General features: G+C 41.3%; 1 protein-coding gene across 2 annotated transcripts in view; it reads right to left on the reverse strand.

The window, feature by feature from the left end:
- LOC123765464 (frequenin-2) overlaps nt 1-12,269 on the reverse strand; it is a 272,809-nt gene that overhangs the window by 33,669 nt on the left and 226,871 nt on the right. For both annotated transcript variants that reach the window (XM_069339184.1, XM_069339177.1), the window contains exon 3: nt 2,914-2,962. In XM_069339184.1, the coding sequence (XP_069195285.1) occupies nt 2,914-2,962 (49 nt within the window). The remainder of the gene's footprint in view (nt 1-2,913; nt 2,963-12,269) is intronic.

Genomic DNA, 12,269 nt, shown 5'->3' on the forward strand with positions numbered 1-12,269 from the left:
ACAAAAGCTCAAATAGACGCGAAAACAAACAAAATCTTAAATAGACACAAAAAAGAGTGACAAAAGTTAAAATTAACACGAAAAGACTAACAAAATCTATAATACACAGGAAAATTTCTAATAAAAGTTCATATAGAAACGAAAAAGACTAACAAATGCTAAAATAGACACGAGAAAGACTAAGAAAAGATAAAATAGTCAGGAAAAATACTAACAAAAGCTAAAATAGACATGAAAAACCAATCAAACCTAAAATAAACATAAAAAGGGCTAACAATATCTAAATTATACACGAAACAGGCTAACTAAACACTAAAATTCACACAAAAAATAAACAAAAGCTAAAATTGATAATAAATAAGACTAACAAAAGCAAAACTAGACACGAAAAGGAATAACAAAAGCTAAAATAGTCATGGAAAAACAAACAAACGCTAAAACCGATACTAAAAGATACTAACAAAAGCTTAACAAAACACGAAAACAAACAAAAGCTAAAATAAACAATAAAAAGACTAACAAAAGATAAAATAGACAGGAATAGACTAACAAAAGCTAAAATAGACACGAGAAACAAACAAAAGCTAAAACAGATACTAAAAAAGACTAACAAAAAAATACAAACGAAAATGACTAACAAAACCTGAGAAAGTAACGAAAAAGACTAACAAAAGCTAAAATTAGACACAAAAGTCTAACTAAAAGCTAAAATTGACACGAAAAAACAAATAAAAGCTACAATACACATTAAAAATACTAACAAAAGCTAAATTAGACAAGAAAAAGTCCAAAACAAGCTAAATTGGGCACGAAAAAACTAACAAAAGGTAAACCTAGAAACGAAAATGGCTAACAAAAGCCCAAATAGATTCGAAAAGACTAACAAAAGGTAAAATAGACACGCGGGAACAAACAAAATAATAATAAACATGAAAATGACTAACAAAAGTTAAAATAGACGGAAAAAAGACTAACAAAAGCTAAAATATATCTGAAAAGTAAACAAAAGCTAAAAGAAATATAAAATACTCACAAAAGCTAAAAAAACCCACTAAAAATATAAACAAAAAGCTTAAATAGAAACGAAAAAACAAACAAAAGCCAAAATAGACTCGAAAAAGACTTACAAAAGTTAAAATAAACACCAGAAAGACTAACAAAAGCTAAAATATACAGGAAAAAACAAATAAAATCTAAAATAGACACGAAAAACAAAATTTAAATTAGACAAGAGAAAGACTAACAAAAGCTAAAATAGACACGAAAAACAAACAAAGCTATAATAGACACACAAAAATAACTAACAAAAACTAAAATAAAAACACGAAAAAGATTAATAAAGCTAAAATAGCCAAGAAAAACAAACTAAAGCTAAAATAAACATGAAAAAGATTAATAAAATCTGAAAAATAAACGAAAAAGACTAACAAAGGCTAAAAATAGACATACAAAAACAAACAAAAGCTAAAATAGTCCCATAAAAGCTAAAAAAGACACACAAAAGCTAAAATAGACAAAAAAGAAATGAAAGCTATAACAGACATGAAAAAAGACTAACAAAAACAAAATAGACAGAAAAAACTAACAAAAGCTAAATTAGACACAAAAAAGACTAACATAAGCTAAATAGACATGAAAAACTAATAAAAGCTAAAATGCAAACAAAGCTGAAATAAACATGAAAAGGAGTAACGACAGGTAAAATAGACATGAAAAAACAGAAACAATATAAAATAGACACAGAAACAAACAAAAGCTAAAATGACAAGAAAGACTAACAAAAGATAAAAAGAGACATGAAAAAATAAACAAAAGATAAAATAGACATGAAAGAATCTAACAAAAGCTGTAATAGATACGCAAAATACTTACAAAAATCTAAAATACACACGGAATATATTAACAATGATAAAAAATACACGTAAAAACAAACAAAAGCTAAAAAACCACGAAAAAGACTAACAAAAGCTAAATTACTCTCAAAAATGACTAATAACAGTTAAAATAGACACGAAAAATCAAATGAGAGCTAAAATAGACACTAAAATAAAACAAAATCTAAATTAGACAAGAGAAAGACTAACAAAAGCTAAAATAGACACGATTAGGAAACAAAGCTAAAATAGAAAAAAACTAACAAAAACCTAAAAAAAAAAAAAAAATTAAAATACAAAGAAAAACTATAATAGACACGAAAAGACTAACAAAAGGTAAAAGAGACACGAAAAAACAAACAAAGGTTAAAGTAAACATGAAAAAGACTAACAAAAAACTTAAAAATACACGAAAAAGACTAACAACGGCTAAAATAGACATACAAAAACAAACAAAAGCTAAAATAGACACAAAAGCTAAAATAGACACAGAAACGCTAAAATACACACAAAAGCTAAAATAGACGCGAAGAAACAAAAGCTAAATCAGACATGAAAAAAAGACTAACAAAAACTAAAATAGACACGAAAAAGACTAACAAAAGCTTAACTTGACAACATTATTATCTACAAAAGCAAAAAAAGCTAAAACAGACAAGGGAAAGCTAAAACGTGAATTCAAACAAGAGAGAGACAATACCAACAGACACAAATTGGAACAAGAAGAGAAAGTTACAACTCAAATTGGTCGCCATCTCTCTACCTCAATTCAATCCTTCTACTTTAAGAAGGTCTCATTGACCAAAAAAATTCTAAAATATAAATCTAAAATATTTTTTCGTTTAATAGGAGATTAGTGTTGTGTATATTTATCTTTTACATAAGTTATTAGTAGTTATGAGGCTAGGCAGCAGTAGATAAAGTAATTATAGCTAGAATTATTATATTTCTTACGTTTCTAATTTATAGTTAATATCATTTATATTGCTAATAATATTATTATTAATAATATTGGGTTAAATACAGTAAAAGAACTTACCGTCTCCGTCAAAAGGCCATTTGGACAATCTTTGAGGAACCCCTTGTGCCTGTCAAAGAAAACGAGACATTTAACATACTTTTCCTCACAAAGAAAATGGGAGTTTGTTTACCACTGTTGGTATATTGATTTACTAAATCAATAAAGTCAACTAAATTAACTCTATTTACTCATTTACATAAATGAGTACAGACGGCTGAGTGGACAGCGCTCGGGATTCGTAGTCCCGAGGTTCCGGGTTCGATCCGAGTGTCTTTCACCTTGATGGCCCTGTTCACCTAGCAGTAAATAGGTACCTGGGAGTTAGACAGTTGCTACGGGCTGCTCCCTGCGTGTGTGTGTGTAACAAAATGGACTGATCGAGGACCGGGCCGAAGGGACGCTGAGCCCCGAAATCGTCTCAAGATAACCATCTAACAGGATAACTGCTACAGTTAAGGATTGGCGCCCAGTCAATCCTCCCCGGCCAGGATACGAACCCAGGGCAAGAAACTCAGTATAGAATCCATGATGACGATTCGAACCTGGACACTTGGTATTCCCAGGTCGTGCACTAACCCACTCAGCCACGACATGATCAGTTGAATTCTCTTTGAATTCTCATTGGCCATCAGTGGAAGCCTCGGGAACCATAGAGGGTTCAGTAGAATCCCGGGTATGTACTGCTCTTTAGCACGTCGTGGCTGAGTGGTTTAGGCCGTGTGCTGATGAGTACTGAGTGTACACGGGTGGACACCTCAGCATGGCCTCTATTGATCTACACTGTGTCATGTGTGTGTGTGTGTGTGTGTGTGTGTGTGTGTGTGTGTGTGTGTACTCACCTAATTGTGCTTGCGGGGGTTGAGCTTTGGCTCTTTGGTCCCGCCTCTCAACTGTCAATCAACTGGTGTACAGATTCCTGAGCCTATTGGGCTCTATCATATCTACATTTGAAACTGTGTATGGAGTCAGCCTCCACCACATCACTTCCTAGTGCATTCCATTTATTAACTACTCTGACACTGAAAAAATTCTTTCTAACGTCTCTGTGGCTCATCTGGGTACTAAGTTTCCACCTGTGTCCCCTTGTTCGTGTCCCACCCGTGCTGAAGAGTTTGTCTTTGTCCACCCTGTCAATTCCCCTGAGAATTTTGTAGGTGGTTATCATGTCTCCCCTTACTCTTCTGTTTTCCAGGGATGTGAGGTTCAGCTCCTTTAGCCTTTCCTCGTAGCTCAATCCTCTCAGTTCCGAGTGTGTGTGTGTGTGTGTGTGTGTGTGTGTGTGTGTGTGTGTGTGTGTGTGTGTGTGTGTGTGTGTGTGTGTGTGTGTGTGTGTGTGTTGTGTGTGTGTGTGTTGTGTGTGTGTGTGTGTGTGTGTGTGTGTGTGTGTGTGTGTGTGTGTGTGTTGTGTGTGTGTGTGTGTGTGTGTGTGTGTGTGTGTGTGTGTGTGTGTGTGTGTTGTGTGTGTGTGTGTGTGTGTGTGTGTGTGTGTGTGTGTGTGTGTGTGTGTGTTGTGTGTGTGTGTGTGTGTGTGTGTGTGTGTGTGTGTGTGTGTGTGTGTGTGTGTGTGTGTGTGTGTGTGTGTGTGTGTGTTGTGTGTGTGTGTGTTGTGTGTGTGTGTGTGTGTGTGTGTGTGTGTGTGTGTGTGTGTGTGTGTGTGTGTGTGTTGTGTGTGTGTGTGTGTGTGTGTGTGTGTGTGTGTGTGTGTGTGTGTGTGTGTGTGTGTTGTGTGTGTGTGTGTGTGTGTGTGTGTGTGTGTGTGTGTGTGTGTGTGTGTTGTGTGTGTGTGTGTGTGTGTGTGTGTGTGTGTGTGTGTGTGTGTGTGTGTGTGTGTGTGTGTGTGTGTGTGTGTGTGTGTTGTGTGTGTGTGTGTTGTGTGTGTGTGTGTGTGTGTGTGTGTGTGTGTGTGTGTGTGTGTGTGTGTGTGTTGTGTGTGTGTGTGTGTGTGTGTGTGTGTGTGTGTGTGTGTGTACTCACCTAGTTGTACTCACCTAGTTGTGTTTGCGGGGGTTGAGCTCTGGCTCTTTGGTCCCGCCTCTCAACCGTCAATCAACAGGTGTACAGATTCCTGAGCCTATCGGGCTCTGTCATATCTACACTTGAAACTGTGTATGGAGTCAGCCTCCACCACATCACCCCCTAATGCATTCCATTTGTCAACCACTCTGACACTAAAAAAGTTCTTTCTAATATCTCTGTGGCTCATTTGGGCACTCAGTTTCCACCTGTGTCCCCTTGTGTTAAATAGACTGTCTTTATCTACCCTATCAATCCCCTTCAGAATCTTGAATGTGGTGATCATGTCCCCCCTAACTCTTCTGTCTTCCAGCGAAGTGAGGTTTAATTCCCGTAGTCTCTCCTCGTTGCTCATACCTCTCAGCTCGGGTACTAGTCTGGTGGCAAACCTTTGAACCTTTTCCAGTTTAGTCTTATCCTTGACTAGATATGGACTCCATGCTGGGGCTGCATACTCCAGGATTGGCCTGACATATGTGGTATACAAAGTTCTGAATGATTCTTTACACAAGTTTCTGAATGCCGTTCGTATGTTGGCCAGCCTGGCATATGCCGCTGATGTTATCCGCTTGATATGTGCTGCAGGAGACAGGTCTGGCGTGATATCAACCCCCAAGTCTTTTTCCTTCTCTGACTCCTGAAGAATTTCCTCTCCCAGATGATACCTTGTATCTGGCCTCCTGCTCCCTACACCGATCTTCATTACATTACATTTGGTTGGGTTAAACTCTAACAACCATTTGTTCGACCATTCCTTCAGCTTGTCTAGGTCTTCTTGAAGCCTCAAACAGTCCTCTTCTGTTTTAATCCTTCTCATAATTTTAGCATCGTCCGCAAACATTGAGAGAAATGAATCGATACCCTGCGGGAGATCATTTACATATATCAGAAACAAGATAGGACCGAGTACAGAGCCCTGTGGGACTCCACTGGTGACTTCACGCCAATCGGAGGTCTCACCCCTCACCGTAACTCTCTGCTTCCTATTGCTTAGGTACTCCCTTATCCACTGGAGCACCTTACCAGCTACACCTGCCTGTCTCTCCAGCTTATGTACCAGCCTCTTATGCGGTACTGTGTCAAAGGCTTTCCGACAATCCAAGAAAATGCAGTCCGCCCAGCCCTCTCTTTCTTGCTTAATCTGTGTCACCTGATCGTAGAATTCTATCAAGCCTGTAAGGCAAGATTTACCCTCCCTGAATCCATGTTGGCGATTTGTCACGAAGTCCCTTCTCTCCAGATGTGTTACCAGGTTTTTTCTCACGATCTTCTCCATCACCTTGCATGGTATACAATGGTGTGTGTGTGTGTGGGCGTGTGGGTGTGTGTGGGTGTGTGTGTGTGGGTGTGTGTGTGTGTGTGGGTGTGTGTGTGTGTGTGTGTGTGTGTGTGTGTGTGTGTGTGTGTGTGTGTGTGTGTGTGTGTGTGTGTGTGTGTGTGTGTGTGTGTGTGTGTGGGTGTGTGTGTGTGTGTGTGTGTGTGGGTGTGTGTGTGTGTGTGGGTGTTAAGAGACAAATAGATGTAATAGATATGATAGAGGAGAAGAGGTCGGGACTGCGTACATTACAAAAGCGACGATTAGAGTGGCGGGGTCCAAGAGCTAAGTATCTCGATCCTGCAGGTACGAACACACAAATGTAAGCCAAATCTGTTTCAAGTGTAGATATGATAGAGCCCAATAGGCTCAGGCACCTGTACACCAGTTGATTGACAGTTGAGAGGCGGGACCAAAGAGCCAGAGCTCAACCCCCGCAAGCACAACTAGGTGAGTACATACACACACACACACAGAGAGAGAGAGAGAGAGAGAGAGAGAGAGAGAGAGAGAGAGAGAGAGAGAGAGAGAGAGAGAGAGAGAGAGAGAGAGAGAGAGAGAGAGAGAGAGAGAGGGAGAGGGAGAGAGAGAGAGAGAGAGAGAGAGAGAGAGAGAGAGAGAGAGAGAGAGAGAGAGAGAGAGAGAGAGAGAGAGAGAGAGAGAGAGAGAGAGAGAGAGAGAGAGAGAGAGAGAGAGAGAGACGGAGACAGACAGACAGACAGACAGACAGACAGACAGACAGACAGACAGACAGACAGACAGACAGACAGACAGACAGACAGACAGACAGACAAAACAGAACCTCCGTCCCCAATCACCTCCGTAACGGCCCATGTCCGGATGCATAAATAGCTCTGTATTATATCCATATAACTCATTTGAATTTGAATTTGAATGGCAGCAACAATGGCGGTTAACGGCCACAGTTGGAAAGGGCTGCCAATCATTGCCATCATGTTTAAACCTTGCTATTGTGACCTTCAAACGCTTATACTGATGTTCAGTTGTTTTAAAGAGGCGCTCATGAGTGTGTATTTACTATTGGTATGTACCATTTGTGTCTCCAGAATCCAGCTATTAGCTCTTGGGCCCCGCCTTTCTAGCAATTGGTTGTGTAATACAATGACTCGTGGCCTATTTCCCTATTATACCTGTTGTTAAAGTTATGGTAAAGTTATCCCCTACAACCTGCTCCTTTAGGTCATTCCATTCACTAACATTATCCTTAATGTTCTATTGTTATTCATTGTAAACGTTTCCTCTGTTTCCACCCTGTCAATCCATCTAAGTATTTTATACGTCTGTATCATGTCCCCTCTCTACTTTCTAATGTGGTCAGGTTTAGTTCCTTCAGTCTGTCTTTGTACCTCATCCCTCGCAGCTCTGGGACGAGTCTCGTTGCAAACTTCTGCACTTTTTCCAGCTTCCTTATGTGTTAAGATGGGGCTCCAGGATGGGTCGGCATACCCTAAGACTGGCCTCACACAAGCGGTATACAGTGATTTAACAGCCTCCATATTCAAGTTTCTGAAGGATGTTCTGACTTTTGCCAGAGTAGAGTATGCTGCTGATGTTTTTCTGTTTATATGTGCCTCAGGAGATAGATTAGGTGTTACGTCCACCCCCAAGTCTCTTTGTTTATGGTCGTTATAGGGAGGTTGTTTACCTTCGTCGTGTATTGGCCTTTTGGTCTCCTGTCCCCATTTCCATCACCTTGCACTTGTTAGTGTTGAACTCTAGCAGCCACATCTCGGACCATCTCTGGAACGTGTTCAGGTCATGCTGGTAATCTAACACTGCTCAACTGTCTCAACCCCTCGTCATTAGTGAAGCATCAGCTGCTAACATTAACATATGAGAGTCCACTCCTGGAGAGGTTATTAACCTAACTGAGTAACAGTGTGGGAGTCAGGAGTGACCCTTGAGGCACTCCGCTTGTTACTCTACACCGGTCACACTCCTCGCTCCCTCACTCTCACTCTGGGAGTCAGGAGTGACCCTTGAGGCACTCCGCTTGTTACTCTACACCGGTCACACTCCTCGCTCCCTCACTCTCACTCTCTGACACCTGTCTGTCAGGTAGTTCCTCACCCATGACAGTGGCTCTCTGTCTACTATCGTCTGTCTCTCAAGTGTGTATACCAGCCTTCTCTCTAGCACTGGTTCACAGGCTTTCTCACACTCCACCAATATGCACTCTGCCCAACCGTCTCTGTCTGGCCTTATTTTGGTGACCTTATCATAAAGTTCCAGGAGGATGGTGAGGCATGACTTCCCTTCTCTAAAGTCATGTTACTGGTTACTTATAAACCTAATTATTTCTTGGTGGGTAACTTGTCTTAACCTTATAATACTTGCAAGTACTTTGTAAGTGACACTTGTAAGTGACACTTGTCTGTAGTTAAGTGCTTCTTGTCTATCCCATTTCTTGTAGATTGCCACCACATTTGCCTTCCAGCAGTTGGGCAGTTTCCCGTGTGTAAGTGACTCATTATAGATCAGTGCCAGAGGTATGCTGAGGGCCTGTGCTGCTTCTTTTAACACCCATGGCGATACTCAACCTAGCTGAATGACTTCAGTTACATCCAGTGATGCTGGCTGTATTCCCACTTCCTCTGCTGTAACCCCAATATTTAGCAGCCTCACATCAGGGGCTGCTTCCTCACCCAGCTCTAGCAGCTGTTCAGGCTCAGTGGTGAACACTCCGTGGAAGCTGGCATTGACCTCCTCACATATCTCCTTATCATTTTCTATATACTAAAAAACAAAAATTCAAAGCTTTTAAAATTTTCATAGTGTCTTTTTGCCATTTTTCTTATATTTATGAAGTTATTCCTGCTCCTGTTGCAGCTATTCTAGTTTGTTTATGTCCTTTGTCTTCTGTGTTTCCTAAACTCTCTCCTGCTCTTCGATTCTTGTGATATGTTGTTTAAATATACAATATTCTTACGTTCTTGTAAAGCCACTACCACACATAGCGTTGTGTTATGTGCTGCATGTTGTGTGCTGCATGTTATGTTATGTGCTGCATGTTGTGTGCTGCATGTTGTGTTGTGTGCTGCATGTTGTGTTGTGTGATGCATGTTGTGTTATGTGCTGCATGTTGTGTTATGTGCTGCATGTTGTGTTATGTGCTGCATGTTGTGTTATGTGCTGCATGTTGTGTTGTGTGCTGCATGTTGTGTTATGTGCTGCATGTTGTGTGCTGCATGTTGTGTTATGTGGTGTATGTTGTGTTGTGTGCTGCATGTTGTGTGCTGCATGTTGTGTGCTGCATGTTGTGTTGTGTGCTGCATGTTGTGTTATGTGCTGCATGTTGTGTTGTGTGCTGCATGTTGTGTGCTGCATGTTGTGTTATGTGCTGCATGTTGTGTTGTGTGCTGCATGTTGTGTTATGTGCTGCATGTTGTGTGCTGCATGTTGTGTTATGTGGTGTATGTTGTGTTGTGTGCTGCATGTTGTGTGCTGCATGTTGTGTGCTGCATGTTGTGTGCTGCATGTTGTGTTGTGTGCTGCATGTTGTGTGCTGCATGTTGTGTTATGTGCTGCATGTTGTGTTATGTGCTGCATGTTGTGTTATGTGCTGCATGTTGTGTTGTGTGCTGCATGTTGTGTTGTGTGCTGCATGTTGTGTTGTGTGCTGCATGTTGTGTTATGTGCTGCATGTTGTGTGCTGCATGTTGTGTTATGTGCTGCATGTTGTGTTATGTGCTGCATGTTGTGTTGTGTGCTGCATGTTGTGTTATGTGCTGCATGTTGTGTTGTGTGCTGCATGTTGTGTTATGTGCTGCATGTTGTGTTGTGTGCTGCATGTTGTGTTGTGTGCTGCATGTTGTGTTGTGTGCTGCATGTTGTGTTATGTGCTGCATGTTGTGTGCTGCATGTTGTGTTGTGTGCTGTATGTTGTGTTGTGTGCTGCATGTTGTGTTGTGTGCTGCATGTTGTGTTATGTGCTGCATGTTGTGTTATGTGCTGCATGTTGTGTTATGTGCTGCATGTTGTGTTGTGTGCTGTATGTTGTGTTGTGTGCTGCATGTTGTGTTATGTGCTGCATGTTGTGTTATGTGCTGCATGTTGTGTTATGTGCTGCATGTTGTGTTGTGTGCTGTATGTTGTGTTGTGTGCTGCATGTTGTGTTATGTGCTGCATGTTGTGTTATGTGCTGCATGTTGTGTTGTGTGCTGCATGTTGTGTTGTGTGCTGCATGTTGTGTTGTGTGCTGCATGTTGTGTTGTGTGCTGCATGTTGTGTTGTGTGCTGTATGTTGTGTTGTGTGCTGCATGTTGTGTTGTGTGCTGCATGTTGTGTTGTGTGCTGCATGTTGTGTTATGTGCTGCATGTTGTGTTGTGTGCTGCATGTTGTGTTATGTGCTGCATGTTGTGTTGTGTGCTGCATGTTGTGTTATGTGCTGCATGTTGTGTTATGTGCTGCATGTTGTGTTATGTGCTGCATGTTGTGTTGTGTGCTGCATGTTGTGTTGTGTGCTGCATGTTGTGTTGTGTGCTGCATGTTGTGTGGTGTATGTTGTGTTATGTGCTGCATGTTGTGTTGTGTGCTGCATGTTGTGTTATGTGCTGCATGTTGTGTTATGTGCTGCATGTTGTGTTGTGTGCTGCATGTTGTGTTGTGTGCTGCATGTTGTGTTATGTGCTGCATGTTGTGTGCTGCATGTTGTGTTATGTGCTGCATGTGGTGTGCTGCATGTTGTGTTGTGTGCTGTATGTTGTGTTATGTGCTGCATGTTGTGTGCTGCATGTTGTGTTATGTGCTGCATGTGGTGTGCTGCATGTTGTGTTGTGTGCTGCATGTTGTGTTATGTGCTGCATGTGGTGTGCTGCATGTTGTGTTGTGTGCTGTATGTTGTGTTGTGTGCTGCATGTTGTGTTATGTGCTGCATGTTGTGTGCTGCATGTTGTGTTATGTGCTGCATGTTGTGTTATGTGCTGCATGTTGTGTTATGTGCTGCATGTTGTGTTGTGTGCTGCATGTTGTGTTGTGTGCTGCATGTTGTGTTATGTGCTGCATGTTGTGTTATGTGCTGCATGTTGTGTTATGTGCTGCATGTTGTGTTATGTGCTGCATGTTGTGTGCTGCATGTTGTGTGCTGCATGTTGTGTTGTGTGCTGCATGTTGTGTTATGTGCTGCATGTTGTGTGCTGCATGTTGTGTGCTGCATGTTGTGTTGTGTGCTGCATGTTGTGTTATGTGCTGCATGTTGTGTTATGTGCTGCATGTTGTGTTATGTGCTGCATGTTGTGTGCTGCATGTTGTGTTGTGTGCTGCATGTTGTGTTATGTGCTGCATGTTGTGTTATGTGCTGCATGTGGTGTGCTGCATGTTGTGTTATGTGCTGCATGTTGTGTTATGTGCTGCATGTTGTGTTATGTGCTGCATGTGGTGTGCTGCATGTTGTGTTATGTGCTGCATGTTGTGTTGTGTGCTGCATGTTGTGTTATGTGCTGCATGTTGTGTTATGTGCTGCATGTTGTGTTATGTGCTGCATGTTGTGCGCTGCATGTTGTGTTGTGTGCTGCATGTTGTGTTATGTGCTGCATGTTGTGTGGTGCATGTTGTGTTATGTGCTGCATGTTGTGTGCTGCATGTTGTGTTATGTGCTGCATGTTGTGTTGTGTGCTGCATGTTGTGTGCTGCATGTTGTGTTGTGTGCTGCATGTTGTGTGCTGCATGTTGTGTTGTGTGCTGCATGTTGTGTGCTGCATGTTGTGTTATGTGCTGCATGTTGTGTTATGTGCTGCATGTTGTGTTATGTGCTGCATGTTGTGTTATGTGCTGCATGTTGTGTTATGTGCTGCATGTGGTGTGCTGCATGTTGTGTTATGTGCTGCATGTGGTGTGCTGCATGTTGTGTTGTGTGCTGCATGTAGTGTTATGTGCTGCATGTTGTGTTATGTGCTGGATGTTGTGTTATGTGCTGCATGTTGTGTTATGTGCTGCATGTGGTGTGCTGCATGTTGTGTTGTGTGCTGCATGTAGTGTTATGTGCTGCATGTTGTGTTATGTGCTGCATGTAGTGTTATGTGCTGC

The sequence above is a fragment of the Procambarus clarkii genome, chromosome 5, assembly GCF_040958095.1.
Source record: "Procambarus clarkii isolate CNS0578487 chromosome 5, FALCON_Pclarkii_2.0, whole genome shotgun sequence".
Lineage (NCBI taxonomy): Eukaryota > Metazoa > Arthropoda > Malacostraca > Decapoda > Cambaridae > Procambarus > Procambarus clarkii.